This window comes from Cnephaeus nilssonii, assembly GCF_951640355.1.
Source record: "Cnephaeus nilssonii genome assembly, chromosome: 2".
NCBI classification, from domain to species: domain Eukaryota; kingdom Metazoa; phylum Chordata; class Mammalia; order Chiroptera; family Vespertilionidae; genus Cnephaeus; species Cnephaeus nilssonii.
In genome coordinates this window covers 105426821-105446959 of record NC_137073.1, presented here as the reverse complement: position 1 = coordinate 105446959, position 20139 = coordinate 105426821, and the positions used below count along the sequence as shown (strand labels likewise).

Below are 20139 nucleotides of genomic sequence, written 5' to 3'. Positions count from 1 at the left end.
TCTATTGACTAATGAGTTTGCCAACCACAGGTCTAGGCTTTCTAGAGCTGAGGAACAACATAGATGGCTCCGTTACCAAAACAGGACCACAGTTCCTCTGTAGTCAGTCAACTTCCCAAAGGCACTGATTCATTTGTACAACACAGACTTGAGTGCTCTCAGGATGCCAGGAACTATGCTTGGTTACAGAATAACTTTATGGAGCTCAAATTCTAGTGGACGATAGAAACCACAAAGAAATTGGACAATTGAAGTACAGTATATGCTGTAAAGGAAATGACTAGGGTGATGTAATAGAATAACCGGGAGGCCCCTCTGAAACGATATTTGGGATGAGACCTGAAGGTGGCAAGGAACCCAGCAAGAAAGGACTAAAGAGAGAGCATTGTGCCCATTCATATCGCTGACATTACCCCTCCTAATGTACTACCCTCAGCTTGCTTTGTTTGCTCTCTACATTTCTCCTTGTTTTCTCTGTTACTTTTTCCCTTTTATGTGAAAAAAGCTAGTTTTTTTCCAGTAATCCGAAGTAGAACATTTCTGGTTATATTTGGTATAATCTTGAATTTTTTATTTTTTAATGTTCTTATTGATCTCACAGAGGAAGGGAGATAGAATTATTGATGAGAGAGAATCATTGATTGGCTCCCTCCTGCACACTCCCTACTGGGGATTGGGCCTGCAACCTGGGCATGTGCCCTGACTGGAATCGAACTGTGACCTCCTGGTTCATAGGTGGACACTCGTCCACTGTACCACACTGGCCGGGTACTTGAAGTCTTTTTAGATGTATGATTTTATTCTTTCCCAACAGACAAGGTATAATAAATAGCCCTTTTGGTAAGCTCATTTCTCGTTTAGTTTCACACACTTTGTAAAATAAGTCTTTTCAGCTGTTCAAAAGAAATGAACATATCTGGTTCCCGAGACAGTTCAAATGACATTTAGTCATTGCTGAAGTACTTGGTTCTTAGCCTGGAGCAATATTACCTACTTTTCTTTTTTAAGATCTAATTCTCTTCTGATAGTTCAATTGAAAAACTGTTTGGAATAGAGAGACTAAACAGCAAATGACAAATGCACACAATACTGCATTTTTAAAAAATCCTTGATTAATAGTCAATGCTTCACAAGATAAAGCTGTATGTTCATAATTTTTTTTCTCATAAACCTGAAATAAGAAACAGTTCAAAATTTCAAAATAGTTCTTTATTAATAAAGCATTTTATAAATACACATTTTAAATTTACATGTTAGGTAAAATACATCCAAAGTTAAATGTCACTTCTCAGATTATTGTACAGAAGTCATATATACAATTCTTTTGTTTTCTAGTAATTTTATACCAGTGATTTGAAACATCCTTACAATTTAATTATATATTGTAATAATTTCATTTTTCACTTTTTAGAGCTTGATAGAAGACAATCAATATCCTGAATAATTTCAGAGGTTCTTTTCAATGCCACTGATACTCTCTTTTCATTAACTTCTTCTAGCAAGTTTTCTGAATAGTTTGGTTTACAATCAAAAGACTGTTCATTTTTGTTAGAAATCTGGTTTAGGACACCACTGTTCTCCAGTAACACTAAGTTGCTTAGTCAAGGAGTTTTTGCCCACATTTTTCATTATACAAGTGTTTTTAATGGCAGAAAGCCTGACTTCATATTAAAATAGGATTTCTCCATTGGGGGGAAGATCTTTTGGATTCATAATAAAATTGGTACTTCAGAATTTATCAAGTCTATTCCTCATTGATGAAGAAACCAGAGTAAAGGGAAAAGGAAAGAGTATGTAGGTGTGTGTTTGGATGGAGGTTTGGTGAAAGGGAGGAAATAAAAATCGCAGTAAAACTTTAAGCTAGATTTACCAAGAAATAAAGAGAAGTCAAATAAATAAAATTAGAAATGAAAGAGGAAATAACAACTGATACAACACAATACAAAGGATCATAAGAGACTATTATAATTATATACCAATAGATTGGACAATCTAGAAGAAATGGATAAATTCCAAAAACATACAATCTACCAAGACTGAATCAAACAAAGCCTGAACAGATGGAATACTAGTAAGAAGAAGGAGATTGAATCAGGAATCAAAACTTCCCAACAAACAAGAGCCCCAGATTAGATAATGGTGAATTATACCAAATATTTAAGGAAGAATTAATACCAATCCTTCTCAAACTCTTTCAAAAAATACAAGAGGAGGGAATACTTTCAAAGTATAAGGCCAGCATTACCCTGACAACTACAACCAGACAAAGACACTACAAGAAAACAAAAATACTTGTCAATATCACCGATGAACATGCAAAAATCTTCAATATCATGTACCTTCTACGGACAAGCTACTTCTCAAATATCTTAAGTATTTATTGAAGCTCCACAATATATGTGTGGATTAATATAAACTATAGGGTTATGAATTAAACCTAGAATGGAAAGGGAGTAATTAGGCAGGACAATACATTATGTTTAAAGGATACAGTTAAACTTCTGTATCTTTTCAAGTTCAGAAGCCACACACCTGTGGAGAAAAGGTAGTTATCTGATTCTTTTTTATACACAATCCTATATAATAAAACCCTAATATGCAAATCAACTGAACTGCGGAACAACCAGCGGAACAACCTGTCACTATGATGCACACTGACCACCAGGGAGCAGGCGCTCAATGCAGGATCTGCCCCCTGGTGGTCAGTGCGCTCCCACAGGGGGAGCACCGCTTGGCCAGAAAGTCAGGCTCACAGCTGGCAAGTGCAATGGTGGTGGCGGGAGCCTCTCCCAACTCTGTGGCAGCGCCAAGGAGCAGTGAGCCGGCAGGTGGTAAGAAGTGAAAGGTCCCAGACTGTGAGAGTTATGTCTGACTGCTGGCTTAGGCCCGATCACTCAGGCGGACATCCCCTGAGGGGTCTTGGATTGTAAGAGGGTGCAGGCTGGGCTGAGGGGATACCCCCGATCCAGTGCATAAATTTCGTGCACTGGGCCTCTAGTATTTCAAATAAGCATACTTGATTGTTTTCACAAAGGTTAGAATTTTAAACAGAAAAACCTAATAAATTAGATATCTGATTAAAGAAAAATTATTTTTAATCTTAAGCTATCAAAAACATAGAGTTAAATATATTTAATTAAGAAAAGATTTTCTTGGGGGAAAAAAGTCTTAGAGTTTACCATTTGACTTTTTCCCCCCACATTTATTTTTTTAATCAAACGAAGAAATAAGTTTTATTTCCCTCCCTTTCCTCCCCTACCATTTGACATTTTAATTTTGAGTATTAGTTGGCTCTTCTACACAGATTAAATTTAAAAGAAATACAAATACCAATTTTCTTCAAGAACAGAAGATGAAGGATGTGTGGGCATCTCTCTCTGACTAGTCTGGGTCAGTCTTCTGCACCATGATATTACTGTTGACACATATCTAGATTAAATACATTAAAAGAAATATTTGAAAAATGAACTTGTATTCTATTTATAAAAATTTCAAAAATGATTGAAAAATCAAAACAATTTGGGAAAAGGGATAAAGAGAATATTTTCAAGTAAGGCATTTACTGAGAAATTCTCTGAATCTTCTTTTTTTTAAATCTTTTTTTTATTGATATCAGAGAAGGAGATGGAGAGAGAGGGGGAAACATCAATGATGAGAGAAAATCTTCTGCAAGCCCCCTGCTGAGGATCAAGCCCACAACCTGGGCATGTGCCCTTGACTGGAATCAAACCCAGGAGCCGTCAGTCCACAGGCCAATGCTCTATCCACTGAGCCAAACCAGCTAGGGCTTCATTGGAAATAAGGCACCTTTTTTCATTATTCATCAAGGAGAAAATGATTTACTCACATTCATGATTAATAATGATGAGATTTAAGAGTCAGAACAAAGTTCAAATTCAAATGTCTAAATTCTCCTTTTAGTTTTTCAAAATAAATGAATTTCATTAAATTTATCATGTACATGTGTTTACATATAAGACTAAGTGAGCATCTGCTTTTTAAAATTTAAACTAGAAAACACCCATTAATGCGTATACACACCACACACACACACACACACACACACACACACACACACACACCTATATGTATAATTACATATTAACTCACCAAATATGCAAAACAAATATCAATTTTAATAAAATGATTATTCTGAAGTGACTGGCTAAAACAAACAGCAATGTTTGCTAAATACACACTGTCTTTTTGAGGCAAATTATTCAAACTAGCAATGAGTATTGGAGCATTTAGACCAAAATGCAATAAAGCTCAACAGAAAAATAAATTTGAGATAAAAAAAAAGCAATTCTTTTGTGAACATTATAATTCTCAAAGTAAAATCCTAAAATGTTAAGAACATCACAAGTACAATTATTACAAAAACGTATTACATAAACTAAAAGAAAGCAGTCATGAAAAGCTGATTTCAAGAATCTCCATTTTAAGAATAATCATTAATTTTTTCTACTTTATAGTAATATACAAGTTTAGTTATTTGTGGTTGCAAACCTTATTTCAAATTGGTTAGGGGATTAATTGGTTAACACATCTAACAATAACTTCTCCAGCAAGCCAGTTAGATCTAACATATTCATTATGGTGAAAAATCACTTCAAATACAAATGGAAATGAATAAAGCTGACTTAATCTTTTTTGTTATTATAGATGCCAATAAAACAGTAAACTCTGGAACCTGTTGAAATGACTTTATTCACATCCACATGTAAAAACTAAAACAAAATATGTAGATATTGTTTATGTTTCCACTCTGTCAATTAAAAGTTTTTTACTAAAATGAAAATAATTTTTACATTACTTTTCAGTACCTTTCATATGGTCCGGGGTGTTCAATCTGAATTAACTGATCGTGTCCATCAGGAAAAGTTAACTTACACCAACCTAAGTTGAGACCTTGATTTATCTTAAGAGACACGGAGGAAAGTTAAGTTTTATCATTCTAAAACTAAAAAAACAACACAAAACCACCCCAAAACCCAAACAAAACCCTCTTCTAACTTAACAATTTAAAAAATACTAGTCCCTCTCTCTGTAGAGAGTTCTTTACAAAAATAAATATTTGCCACACCTATTTGATTTTTTTAGGAAATCTAATCAGATCAATAAAGCCTCTTGAAAGATGTCATACTTCAAAAAACAAATTGATCTGGCTGGGTGGCTCAGTTGGTTGAGCGTCATCCATGCACCAAAGGGTTGTTGATTTGATTCCCGGTCAGGACACATGTTAAAGGCAACATATAAATTTATAACCAAATTAGTATAGATACATTGATTGATGTTTCTCTCTCTCTCTCTGCATGTCCTCGGGTGAGGATTAAAAAAAGAAATTGAGATAGAAGGGCAACAAAAAAAGTGCCACAGTATTTCCATAGATAAAACAAAAAACAATACAAAATAGATTTTAGTCTGAAGTATACTCACCTGTCTTTTTTCATTAAAAGAGCCAAATTTCCAATTTAGGGTTAGAGTAATGCCATCTATAAAGATGGCATGTACTTTGTCATCAGAATAAGCAAGAAATCTTCCCACACTGGGTATGAATGATTCTCTCAAAAGCAAAGGCAGCATATTCTCATTTATCCCAGGTACCTAAAACCAAGTAAGTAAAAATAGGAGGAAGTAGAGTTATCCATTTATAAGATTTAAATGATTAATGAACTCTGAGGCAACTTTCAGATTCTTATGCAGAAGTTGAATATTGTAGAATCCTTATGTATGTTTAACTTTTTCACAAGTGGATGCCCAAAACAGTCTATTACAAGCTGATTAAACCACCATTTGCTCTGAACTTTACAGAGAACATAGACAGGACTTAGGAACTACAGCACCATATAAACTTATAACCAAATTAGTATAGATACAGAAATCAAAGTCTGAGAATAACTTCCTCCAAGTCAGCATTAAAGAATGTACTTTTACAGTATGGAAAGAGAGTAGAAGACTGCAGTGTTTACAATAACTATGTTTTTACATACAAATCCAACTAATTCCTATGGCCTTCCCATTCCATTTAAAAGAAGAAGCAAAACCAAACTATATACAATAAAATATAAATAAAAGCCTCATTTTGCAGCGATTATCTATTAAGTGGATATTTTTCTGAATAAATCAATATTAATGTTACAAAGAATTTCTTACATGACTTAGATGAAAGTAATTTGAATTTAGGAATATAGACAATAAAAACAAAATTATCTTGCTTTTGAAAGAATTTTAAGATACCATTTTCCAGCAGCATATACGATAGTTATGGCTTAAAGAGAGCCTCATCTTGGCACAGTGCTGAAGAATCCTGTGAACATGAAATACACAACTTAAGCATTTGCAAATTGCAAATTATTATGGCATTTTCCAATTCTAGCAACCATTCTAACTGCTGTATGACATCTCAGTCAAGAAGTTCATTTCCACTGAAATATGTCCAGACCTATCTCCTTCCAGAAAAAAATAAGCCCTTAGAAGGGAACCACTACTGTTTCCCTTTGGCTAATTTTTTTTTTTTTTAATAAATGTTAAGCTCTTCCTTTGTTAAAAAAAAAAAACCATATATTTTATTGATTTTTTTACAGAGAGGAAGGGGGAGGGATAGAGAGTTAGAAACATCAGATGAGAGAGAGACATCGATCAGCTGCCTCCTGAACATCCCCTCCTGTACATGCCCTTGACTGGAATCGAACCTGGGACCCTTCAGTCCGCAGGCCGACGCTCTATCCACTGAGCCAAACCGGTTAGGGCCCTTTGGCTAATCTTACCTACCTAAGGTTATTTCTCGAATTTGTAGCAATGCAATGACTCCAAATAGAATTTTCAGTTGCTCCTTTTTATGAGGTGATAGATTCACAGTGCCTAAAAGGGTTAGCATAGTCTGAGAGTGGTGGGTTGTAAATAAAATGTCCTAGGAAATCATATTACCGATCTGCTCCTTCAAATCTACGTTGGAACTGGCTTAGACATAGTTTATACAAATAAATCATTTAATCCAACAATTCACTTTCATTCTTCTGAGTGCTACAGATTAATTAACTAGGAGAATTAAAAAACATATGAACCAAAGAACCAAACAATACTTCTCTTCTGTACACATTCAGAAATCTTTATTACTCAAGATAATAAAGAAGTATAAAATTTTTAAATGTATCATAAAATCCTCCACTTGATTCCAGGGAGCAATAATGATGTAAAATTTACCCAGAGACGTCACCTATTTCCAGCACTTGCTTGCCACATATAAATGTTTCTCCATATTTCATTTTACGTTTCAAAGATGGAAGTATTCTTTTAATTACAAATTCTTTTTAAAAAAATATATTTTATTGATTTTTTACAGAGAGGAAGAGGGATAGAGAGTTGGAAACATAGATCAGCTGCCTCCTGCACACTCCCTACTGGGTATGTGCCCACAACCAAGGTACATGCCCTTGACCAGATTCGAACCTGGGACCCTTGAGTCTGCAGGCGGACGCTCTATCCACTGAGCCAAACTGGCCAGGGCTAATTACAAATTCTTTTTTTTTAATATATATATATTTTATTGATTTTTTACAGAGAGGAAGGGAGAGGGATAGAGTTAGAAACATCGATGAGAAACATCCATCAGCTGCCTCCTGCACACCCTCTACTGAGGATGTGCCCGCAACCAAGGTACATACCCTTGACTGGAATCGAACCCGGAACCCTTCAGTCCGCAGGCCAACACTCTATCCACTGAGCCAAACCAGCCAGGCTAATTACAAATTCTTAATCTTATCTTAACCATCAGAAAAGGTATCAAAGTTCTCAGACATAACTCTTTTTTTTAAAAAAATATATTTTTATTGATTTCAGAGAGGAAGGAAGAGGATGAGAAAGATAGAAACATCAATGATGAGAGAGAATCATTGATCAGCTGCCTCCTGCAAGCCCCGCACTGGGGGTCAAGCCCACAACCCGGGCATGTGCCTTTGACCAGAATTGAACCCATGACCCTTTAGTTCACAGGCTGACATTCTATTCACTGACCCAAACTGGCTAGGGCTCAAACATAACCCTTGATTCAGTTGAATGTGAAGAACTTACCTGGTGGCCTGTTTAATTAGAGAACACACAGAGAACAGACTTCCTGGTCTCTCTGGAGGAAGATTATTTACTGAATACATTTTCTCTTCCCTCTGAAAATTAGTTTGAAATGAAAAATCTCATTAATAATAAACATTGGCCATTATTAATTAGCTATTTTGTATTTACATATTTACATAGTGACAAAGGAAGCAGTTATTTTAACTTAAAGGTCATAAAAGGTATAATCTAAAGGTATTTCATGATGCTTTTCCATTTTTCCTCTCTATTCAAGTTATATTCTCATAGCCTATAACTTACTGTCCAATTTAAATCTTGGCACACTTGAACTAACATGGTTACAAGCTCAGCTGGTGTGGCTCAGTGCTTGAGTGTCAATCTATGAACCAGGAGATCACGGTTCAATTCCCAGTCAGGGCACATGCCCAGGTTGCAGGCTTGATCCCCAGTAGGGGGTCTGCGAGCAATGATTCTCTCTCATCATTGATGTTTCTATCTTTCCTTCTTCCTTCCTCTCTGAAATCAATAAAAATATATTTTAAAAAAATTAATGTGGTTACAAACAAATTTGCCTACATATTAGCAGGAAACATCACATAAGCTTTTCCTTTTAGACCAAAAAAACCCAAAACCTAAACATCAAAAAATTGTTTTACTCGAACGAATCTATCATTTTGTTTTATTTTACTAATGGAATAACTATTACTAAAGTTTATGGAAGACAATATTATTTATAGTCTTGGTTTCTTGAATTATAAAAACTTATTCTTTCTGAATTTCCTCTTTGTTAGACTCTTTAATGCTAGTGTTTCCCAGGACTCTGTCTGCAGCCTTCTCTTCTGGCTTCCTGATTTCTTCTTGGGTTATCTCCACAAGCTCCTTCATAATAGTTATAATAGCAATGGCTAATACTTATTGAATAAATATGTGGTTAGGTGCCTATTTTTAGATGAGGAAAATAAGGCTTGAGGACTAAAAAGTAGAAGAGATCTCTTTTGAACCACAAGAGAGAACAGCTCATACTTAACCATCAGAATTTAGTATAGTAGCTACTCAAAAAGTAATCTTTGTCCTTTTATCCTGGACTGTATACTTGAATATCACAGACATCTCAATTTTAACAAGTCAAAATTTGCTTTTTCTTCTCTACTTTGTATTTACCTCTGGTATGTCAATTATCACATGCTGTTCCCTCTACTCGGTTCCCTCCTCCATGACCTCTGTGGGTCTGACTAACTCCTTCTTTCCCTTCAGTCTCAGGAAAGCCATGTGGGGGTCCCACAGACAGGGTGAAATCCCCTAGTTATGTCCACAAGCACAGTGCCCTCTCTCCGGCTTCTTGGTTTTCATTTAGTTTTCACTTCATGTCTGTCTTCCCTTCTAGAATAGCGATAGCTTCATGAAGGTAGGGATTGTATTTGTTTTGTTTACCTCGGTATCCCCAGCATTTATCAGTAGAGTGCTTAGCACATGGTAGGCACTCAAGACATCACATTTTAATTATTTATGTCTTTCTCTACTGGACACTGAGTTCCCTAAGTGTTCTTCTCTTTCAGCTATCCTACCTATTGCATCAGTTCTAAAATACTTATTTTTACAATTTAATCTCTGAAATTTGGAATCATAATTAAGAGTGTCTTATAATCACTACTAGAGGCCTGGTGCATGAACTAGTGCACTGGTGGTCCTTTGGCCTGGCCTGCGGGGATCAGGCCGAAACTGGCCCTCCAACATCCCCCGAGGGACCAGATTGCGAGAGGGCGCAGGCCAGGCCAAGGGACCCCACCGGTGCACGAACCCATGCACCAGACCTCTAGTCTATATATATAAAAGCCTAAGCAACCATTACAACTGGTCGCCTGAATGACTGGTTGCTATGATGACGCACTGATCACCATGGGGCAGATACTCAATGCAGGAGCTGCCCCGTGGTGGTCAGTGCACTCCCACAGCCGACCTCCCGCAGTCCCCCCCACCCCCACCGACCTGCCTCGATCAGCCCCAATCGCCGGCCAGGCCGAGGGACCCCACCCGTGCACAAATTTGTGCACTGGTCCTCTAGTCTATATATACAAAAACCTAAGCGACCGTTACAACCGAATGACTGGTTGACCAGTCACTATGACACACACTGACCACCAGGGGGCAGACACTCAACACAGGAGCTGCCCCCTGGTGGTCAGTGCACTCCCACAGCCAACATTCCGCGGTCCCTCCCCCCTGCTGGCCGGCTCCCCTGATAGGCCCTGAATTGGACCCCCCCCCCCCCCCCGCAATTTTCTATTTCTGTTCTAACTACTGAAAAACATCACTTTAATTTCTTTCAATATTCCACACTCGCCCCAGGCTCTAGCATCTCTGATAATCTTATCACTTACATGCTCTACTCTGTAATAACAACAACGCTTTTATTCTATTTCATCCTGCAAAGCAAAGCCACATGATACTGTGGTGATACCTTTAAATGGGTGATGTCAAATGTCAGACTGAGCAAATTAAGAGTTATTAACAAAATATCCACATTATTACATTTTGATCTGACATGTTAAATATGTTATGCTTCACTATTTTCAACACCAGGAAACAATCTTGTTCAACTTTTTAGTTGAATATAAAGATTTAGGAGTTAAGGGGTATTTAAAATATGCAAACAATACATGCTAGGGAAAAAAGAATGTGCTTTTTAATTGGCAAATATTAATTCAAAGAAGTATACTGATTCAAAGTAATGCTGCTAGTTTTAGTATTTCCTATTGATAAGTTCTATGACAGAAGAAATGTAACTTCTGATTTAAACATAATTGCTTAGGTAAATGGAAGACAGAATACAGGATGATAGTACAGCAAAAACAAGGTGGTTAACAGCTATTGTGCCAATGCTGGCAGTAAGGTTACACTGATTGTTCAGACTAAGTAGTAGCAAGCAATGTTCTATAGAGATCAAATTTCCCAAATATATTCACAATTATTTAGAAACAGCTATAGATCAAAAATCTTGAATGGAGATATGATTGTCCGCCTACCTCTTCTGATCCTTCTTGAATGGAATAGTATGTAAAATAGTTCCCAAAATAAGCTCCTTCTGATTTGAAAACAGATCCATCTCCAGGATAAATCTCTATTGAGTTCACATTTTTATGCGTAAGTCTATGGAAAAGAAATAATCATTAAAAAAGTATTTTTCTAATTGAGATTAAAACATACATGGTCAGTTATCAAAAAAAAAAGAAAGAAAGAAAGAGAGAAAGAAAGAAAGAAAGAAAGAAAGAAAGAAAGAAAGAAAGAAAGAAAGAAAGAAAGAAAGAAAGAAAGAAAGAAAGAAAGGTAAAGTAGTATAATTTTTTAACCTATCTAGCAAATGGATAATTTCATACTCTGTTCCTCCAGCCAGCTAAATTATTTTTTTGTTGACAAAAAAATGAATAGAACACCCAGAATTGGTGGGTATATCTACTTCAGTAACTAAGCTCAGCTTCTAGAAGTGAGGCATCTTGCCTTATTACCCTGGTATCCCCCCAGCCGATCACAGTGGCTGGTCTATAATGGTCACCAAAGCAGTGCTCATTGCATAGGAGTTAAATACAACAACTCTAGAACCTGAAAAGAAGATTATTCTTTAATAATAAAACTAGCAGAATCAATACCTAATGATGAGATTAGCCATGTGTAGAAGGAGCTATCCCTAAGACAAGGTGACTCATTGGACTTGGAGTAGCCACATACAATCAAGGTATTGGGTATATAAGGAACAAAGATATAAGCTGAGTCAATTTTATTGAAACATGTATGGAAAACACTAGTATGTTGTCAGTAACGAGTGGGCCCTCGTGCAGGAAAAGGAAACCCCGAGAACAAACAGTTCACAGTACTCGTCAGCACTGTGTACAGAGTGAACCTCTCATCTGAGTGTTCCAGTCCCTGGAGAGGTAGGGTTATTCAATGGAAGCAGCCGCTCAGTGAATATCTGCTGAGTGAATGCAGGCTGAAATCTCCCTTAGGAATCTAACGTCTCTATTCCATGCTCACCAGGCACCTTCTGATGTGACTATTTCAGACAACTAGGTCCCCCATGCTTGGAAGGCGTGGCTTAAATAGCTGCCATGCGTATCTCCTTCACTAGCAAACTAAACCCTCACTGGCTTTGGAGCTGTCACAAAAATCTTGCGAATATGATTAATGTGAATTAGGAACAAGACCCCTGTGTGTCCGAATACAATTAGGGTGTTGAGACCTGACCAAGCACAGGGGCATGGTGGCCCTGCAAACTGTATTCTCTTGTAGTTTATCTGCAAGGCTAGTCCCTCCCCTGTGACATCACTACACAGCTCCAACTCCAACACAGGTGCCTTACCTGTACGTAATACCCTTGTACCAAACCACTTTCACTAGTTCAGAGTAGGAATATTCTTCTTCATCAGACTGCCCCTGTGAAAGTGAATCACAGAAAGTCCACCTGTGAAGGATAAAATACAAGTTATGGATTCTGGCTGCTCAAAAAATTACCTTGAGAAGTCAACAAAATAGTACGACTGTAATAAGATTTATTCCTTGCTTAATTAATTAGATCAAAAAAGTAAAAATATGAAAGTACATTAAATTTTAAAATGAGTCTTATTTTCCATGCATTTTCAATAATCTCACTATTGAATCTCAGCAGAATTACCTAAATTAACAATATTAGTAATCTTTAAAATTTAGGATTTGAACAACCAATATTTACTAAAGTTTCCATGGTAGGCCAGGCACTGTAAATACACTGGGGATACAACACCCCAAAAAAGTAAACATGGTCACTGAGATGCTAGACAGTAAATATTGACATCAAGAAAGGGGAATTACTGAACACTATAGGATTGTGTAAGAACCTTATCCTGTCTAGGGACTTCGGGATAACCATCCTCAGGAAGGAAGGCTTACCCGGAGACCTGGACACGAACATGAGTTAGCAGGAGTGTTCCTGCCAGAAGACAGAGCAGGCACAAATGATAGCTTGAGCAAACTTTCCAGGGCCTGCGAGAGTAGAGTGGTGAGCGAGTGGAGAACTACAGATATGGGAAGGGACCAGAAAATGCAAGGCCTGTAAGCCATGTTTAAGGGTAATGGATTTCAATCTAGAGCCAGTGGCAAGTTATTGAAAAATTGTTGATTTAGAAGCATCAATCTCTTTTGATGTATACTTATTACATTGAATTTCCCTATCTTAAGCAGATAATCATGACACGCCAGAAAACCATTCTCATATTTTATTTGCGTAACAGATATATACTTAGAGACTACCTGGGATCAGACCCTAATTCTGCAAGTACTAGTGTGAGACTTTGCTCAAGTTATTTAACATTTCTGTGTCTCATGTTCCTCCACAAAATGGGATGATACAAGACAGTCCTTACCTCATGGGGTTACTATGGGGATGAAACACCATGCCCAGCACATACTGAGTGCTTGGCATTAGCTATTATTGTTATTATTGCACTACTTATGCAAAGTTCCTGTTACAAATCTATCACCATTAGGTTATTCATCTGTTAGTGGAGGTCAAAGGTTTTTACCTAGCCCTCCATGTCTACCCCTTTGACAATGGACATATTTACATCAACCAAAGAAGAGATGGCCTTGGAGGCCAAGTGTGAAAGAAAGAACCCATGATCATAAACTCGTCAAAGCTACACTCCAGCAACCATGGTGACAGGCTCCACTGAGTGGTAGCAGATGCTCCCACAGGGGTCCGTGCAGGTCCCTGGGCCATCCCTTACCACACTTTAACAATAATCTTTTCAGCGACAGTGACCCTCACTGGACTCTAAGCTCCTAGAAAGCGGGAACTGAGTATCTCAGTCATCTCTGTAGTCTCTGTGCTTAACGATGTATCTAGTACAGTCGGCCTCCCATAAACATTCATTCCATGAACACAGAGTTAAGAAACAACGCATTTGCTAGGCAAATTATTTACTATCAGTTTTAAACAAGGTTTGGATTAACTGAATGAACTTTCCTTATGACTGGTATCAGATGATTTAGAAAGACAAATTATCTATAGGAGGCCAGGTTCTGACAAGTCAGTCATTCTTCCATTACCTGTGCAGGTGTGGGACAGGACAGCTGAGCAGCAGGGCCCTGGGAAGAACAGAAACCTCTTTTCCTCTTTCCTCTGAAGCAGCAGACGTTAACACTGTACTCTGGGTGATATTTACATCAGTTCCAGACATATTGCTGATTTTATTATGAAAGCGAAGTGCTAAAGACAGAGGGTATTTCCATTCCTCTGGACAGGAGGCCACAGAGCAGCGCTGCTCTACCCACGCGTGGACACAGCTGTGCTTGGGACCAGGCGAAGGCAGTGCCTCCTTCCCCTCGCTTCTGTTTCCACAAGGCTTCTTCTCTGAAGGTTCTTTGGGTTTCACGATCTGACAGTGAAGTTCGTTTTCTTTATTCTTCCGTCTATGTCCTGGCAAACTTCCATATGCACGGATTTTGTCTGCTTTTCCTACTTGTTCTTTTGGGGCTTGATTATTTTTTTCTGACAATACTGTAGATGAGCCTGGCTTCTGGCTCACTTTACACCAAAAATGTACTGTAAATTCCTGCTGAGATTTGGGCAGACAGAGGTATGCATGTCCATCTACAGACGGTATCTTCACGGCGCCGCTCTGCATGCATATCATGCCACCGTCAGTATCAAGACTGGGCCATCTCACTTCTGGGATGTCGATGAGGATACGCTGAGTTGAGGGGGAGGGGAAAGAGATGGTCAGTATTTTCTGTTAACAGACCAAATTTTCCATACATCTGATACCTACATATTGTGTAAGAATGCTCTTAAAGTTTTGTGTTTTACTATCTAGACAGAATGAAAAAGACAGAGCCAGGTGTCAGTCTATATATGGCTTTTCAGAGAATATTTGATATTAAGATTACCTTTAGAGAGATAAAACACACACACACACACACACACACACACACACACACTGAAAAAAAATATGAGAAAAGAAGAAAAAAATCATCCTGATTACTAGTATATCTAGTGTTAGTCATATTTTTTAAATGTACAATGAATCAGAGATAGATTTTGAGCCCCTCCCAAAATTCTACTCTCAAAAAGGCTATCAATGTCTATAGCACTATAATGCACTATATTAACTCAAACAATATGAAACTAGCATAAAAATCATTGACAGGACAACCCAGAGAATACAGAGACAGACTCAATATATCTTAAAATGTTACATGTGACAACATAAGGTTTCAAAACAAGGGGGAGGGGAGAGTTATTTAATAAATGGTACTTAACGACTGAACAGCACTTGGGAAATGTTCTCTTAAAGCGTTATGACCTGGACTAAAGTACCTGTCCTAGACAGCATCTGGCACACCAGACCCTAAAATAAATTCCCGGTGACTTAAAGAGGAACTTGTTAAAATATACACTGAGTGGCCAGATTATGATGATCTCTGAACGCATAATAATCTGGCCACTCAGTGTACTTCTCTTGAGTACCTCATTTATTTGATATCAAAGATACTACAAATCGTGCACCTGATCAGTTTTCCCCTTTGCACTGGCTGATAAAAAGCTCAGGGCAAATAAGTGGTTGATCTCCAGCAAAAGTCTAGAATACTTATGGTACCCATTTGAGATACAAATACACTGAGTGGCCAGATTATTATGTGTCCAAAGATCATAATAATATGGCCACTCAGTGTATATTTTTTTTATTGATTTCAGGGAGGAAGGGAGAGGGAGAGAGAGATAAGAACATCAATGATGAGAGAAAAATCATCGATCAGCTGCCTACTGCACGCCCCACACTGGGGATCAAGCCCACAACCCAGGCATGTGCCCAGATAGGGAATTGAACCATGACCTCCTGGTTCATAGGTTGACACTCACCCACTGAGCCATGTGGGCTGGGCAAGAGTAACCTTTTTAAAAACTGAATTACTCAAAGGTAAATATGGATGCTGATCAATAGCAAACAGACTCTGCTGCATCTTTTCATGTAAGGTAGAAATAACAGGTACCAAATAAGTCTCTTAATTAGTTAATCTTGCCAACAGCTATACATTTCAACTTCCATTTATATAAAACTTGAAATTTACAAAAACCATTGCCGGAAAGCCTCTTAAATTTACAGTGCTATGTCAGTACACTAAGATTAAGGGCATTATTCATTGAAGGTAAAGCTGGTCTGTAAGGATGAGGGCTCAAAAAGTTCCATCTTCTAGAATTACACTATCTGATAATCCAACTGCAGCATCAGCAGCAAGATACCCATTTTCAATGAACAGTCACTCTAAAGATACAGAGGGAAAACAGCCTTGTAGACCAAGTTCCAGCTTACAGTTTTTCAAGGCTTCTTTGTCATGAGACAATGTAATAGAAAACCACTCAACAGGCAGGCAAGCAACATGACAGTAGCAGAAAGTAGTTAACAGACACACAGACGGGGTTCAAATCCTGACTTTGCCACTCAGAAACTTTCTAGGGACAAGTTAGGGAAACTCTGAGACTTAGCTCCGGTCAAAAGGAGCTGTATCCAGCCAATATACCTTTTCTGACTGGTTGGACTCCCATTTTGGTCAGCAGGTACCCAAGGCATACTGGTGCTAGCAAATATTTTTAATATCACTCCCAGTTCATGCCACACAGTAAACCCTCAATAAATGACAGTTATTATTATTATTCCCAAAAGTTCAAAATAGAGTATAAGCAAACGAATAAAATTTGCATACCCCTAAGTAATTACATATCTCTATTACACATTAGCAGATAAATATACATAAGCTACTAAAAATATCCACATAATTTCTTAATTTTCACACCTCCAAGAACGAAAAAGTCACCAACCTGAAAAGCTCTACATAGAATCTCTAGCTACAAAGAAAAAGACGGGGTAATGAATTATGTAACTTCTGTGTCTCAATCAGTATACAGAACATGAGAACTCTAGTGCAGTGAATGCTAAGTGACTATGCATTCATTCCACAGCAACATGTCTATTCCCAAGTGTCATGAAGAAAAAGGCTAAATATTAAACTACCTATTTCTAACTGCTTGTCCTCAAATCTTACAAAAATTAGTTTTAAAAAATTACCTTTTTTCTTTCAGGAGGTATAATGTTTTCAGATAAAAAAGGGCAAGTGGCGAAAGAGTTTCGAAAATCTAGGGCTCTCTGTAGTTGTTCCTACAAAAAGATGGAAATGTAATCTTAAAAAATGACTGAAAATCCATTTAGTATGGAGCAATCCTGCATCCCAATGACTTCCATATTCCGTCCACCTCAACAGCATTGAAAGAGCAGTGTTTGCGTCGTCTTTACTTACTCGGTAAGTGCTAATAACAAAGTGTGTCCTTTGACGAATTCTTTCTGGTTGTTCTAAAGGATGTGCTGAAACAGGAGGTGCCTTTTCAAATAAAAATTCAGAGCCACAGGGAGAAAGCTGCAGTCTGGAGCCATCAGCATATTGCACTTGCACGGAATCGTCTTCATAAAGCACCATTCGCACTTCAGCCGCCATCACTATGACTATGGATAAAATGTCCTTCCAAGGCAGAGACTGAGCGAAACAGGGAACAGTAGCACAAATAGTTCTCTTAACGTACAAAAGTTCTACCCAGATAAGCTGGTGCATTTCCTAAGACCATAAGTAAAACATACTGCCATTGCATTTACTTTTGTTGGAGAAAAATTGATCTTACTGGACACACTTAAATGATTTGAAATTAACATCCTTGAAAGAGTGCCTTGAGTAACCCCTAAGGCTTTACTCCAGGGTGGAAACATAACACAGAGGTAGAACACAGTCCACCAAGTTCTAACTGCCTGTATAATTTTAGTAGCTTTACTTCTGAAGTTCAATTTCAGAAAATTATATATTTAGTATCGCATTTCGAATAACAAGCAAATTCCACCTTTGCAATAAGAATACAGCAAATCATTTGTAACACATGGAAAGGGCAGACCAAAAGTAACTATTAGGTCTAAAAGAAAAGCATACATACCTGGATTTTTGTCCCTAGCCCAGCATTAAAGAAGTATCTTCATGTCACTACTGAAAACGCTAATTAACCTCCTAGGTCTTAGTTTCATCCTCATCTCACTTGTTTCAAGTTCCTCTTCTCCACTTCTAAAGTGACTCTGTATCTTCACCTATGCTTTCCATACAGGTATGATGGAAATGGACTTAGAGGCTGGGTTCCATTCAAACCCACCATTTACTAGCTATAAGCTTCAGGTCCTTTGTTTCCTTATTTGTAAAATGGGGATAGTGACAGGATTGTTGTGAGGGTCAAATGACAACACATATGACAGTACCTAGTATTATGAATGTCACTTTGTAGAAGCTCAGTAAAAGTTGCTCCCAACCATCTCCCAGTCACTTTTTATCCATGTCATCTTCTTCCTTCATGGCATCTATCACTGTCAGAACTGATTTTATTTATTTATTTATTTTTTGGTCTTTTCCCACTAGGATATAAACTTACATCAGAACAGAGACTTCATTTGTTTTATTCACAGTTGTACCCCTGGCACATATACTTGGCAAATAATAAGGGTGGAACAAAGATTTACTTAGTGATGAATGAATAAGTAAATTTTAAAAATCTTGCTTTTCTTGAATGTGCAGTTTGAGTTAATGGTATCTCAATGTTAGCAATATTTGACTTCTCATTCTGTTTCCCTCCACACTCTTAAAACAAGTCTTGTTGATTTTGTCTCTCATGAACCTGGCTCCTCCTTTTCTGCTTCAGGCCATTAACTCTCCCCTCAATTCCTGCAACTATCTGGGACCTTTATCCAGCTTCTTCCGCCTCCAATCCATTTCCAGTATTGCTGTCATAGGTAACTTTCCACAACCCAGCCCATACCAACCACTTTACATCACTTGCTTACATACTTGTTAAATGGCAATAAATATTCATAGCCATATATAGGGTGTCCCCCAAAATGTACACAAACACTTTGAATAATTATAAAGGCAGTGTTTATTAAAATACACTTCAGCTATCAGCTGTTAAGGTGTGTATACATTTTTTGGGGGGACACCCTGTATATATGATGTCCACTTGCTATTTCAGGAAACAAAAAAACAAATAAACAGATGCATATAAAAAAGGAAGAAAACATTTTCTGATAACAATTGGGAAAATGTCTCTATTTTTGGCCTAGTTATTTATGTATTTTTTATAAACAGCTTAATGAGGTGTGATTTTTAAAAAAAATAAAAAGCATACACAAGAAATAGTAGAATGTATAAAGTTCCTGGCACAGCCTAAATCCGCCCCAGTCCGCATTTCCAACCACAACTGTCTTACTCCTGTTTGTTTTCAACACTCAGCACATTATGTCTGTTTGACGATCAAAAAGCCGTAAGTCTGTTCTTGACACCAGTGGGAACCTGACCTTTCCAAAATGCCTCATCTAGTTACAATGAAAAATTCACCAAGGCAACCAACGTTTTGAACTCACAGCAGCTGAGCTGAAAAGTCGTGGAACCGAGGCCCATCAACGGCCCTTGCGCTCGGATTTGCCAAGCGGCTCGAACCGCAGCGTCTGCGCCTGCCCACGGCCGCTTCTCGAGGAACTGCTCTTAATTTGAACCAGTGAAGTCGCTCGATGAAAAACAATCACAACCGCAGGGCGATAAGGTCCCAGGTCCGAGTAGCTTGACCAGGGGGAGCGCTAGCGATGACTCCGGAGAGAAAACACAGGCAAACAACAGCGATTCAAACCTTCCCGCCCCCACGGGCCGAGCCAGGCCGGAAGTCCCGCCCCTGCCGCGCTCGGAGAAGGGAGGACCCGGAAGTAGGGAAGGCGTTTAGGTGGAGAGGGTCCCGACCCAGAATCTGGTCCCCGCCGCTTCCGGGTTTACTTCCGGTGCCCCACAGGGTCCCGGTTCAACCCGTCTGTGGTGAAACCTGTGGCTCGAGCGTCGGGAGGGGCCGGCGAGCTCCCCGCGCGGGGGTGTCAGTGCAGTGACGCTCATGTCAGTAATCTAAACGACAGTTACACCTCAGTGACGCTGTTGAGGAAGAACTTGGCCAAAGGCGGAGACCTTTTCTTCTGA

General features: G+C 38.3%; 1 protein-coding gene across 3 annotated transcripts; it reads right to left on the bottom strand.

Moving 5' to 3' along the window:
- Positions 1-1282: 1282 nt before the first annotated feature.
- Positions 1283-19809, bottom strand: LOC307105033 (uncharacterized protein C5orf34). 3 transcript variants are annotated; one of them, XM_079780422.1, is made up of 13 exons: positions 19542-19809; positions 17395-17628; positions 17166-17255; positions 14149-14792; positions 12425-12526; positions 11097-11220; positions 8074-8165; positions 6241-6310; positions 5440-5607; positions 4827-4921; positions 3331-3429; positions 2492-2532; positions 1283-1588 (listed from the first exon to the last, which is right to left on the bottom strand). In XM_079780422.1, the coding sequence occupies exons 2-13, from the start codon at positions 17587-17589 to the stop codon at positions 1401-1403; spliced, it is 1908 nt and encodes a 635-aa protein (XP_079636548.1). In that variant the 5' UTR covers positions 17590-17628; positions 19542-19809; the 3' UTR covers positions 1283-1400. The 3 variants fall into 3 exon arrangements, with proteins under 3 accessions (XP_079636548.1, XP_079636549.1, XP_079636550.1); XM_079780423.1 differs by lacking the exon at positions 19542-19809 and adding an exon at positions 18074-19525; XM_079780424.1 differs by lacking the exon at positions 19542-19809 and adding an exon at positions 18387-19525.
- Between the last annotated feature and the right edge of the window lie 330 nt (positions 19810-20139).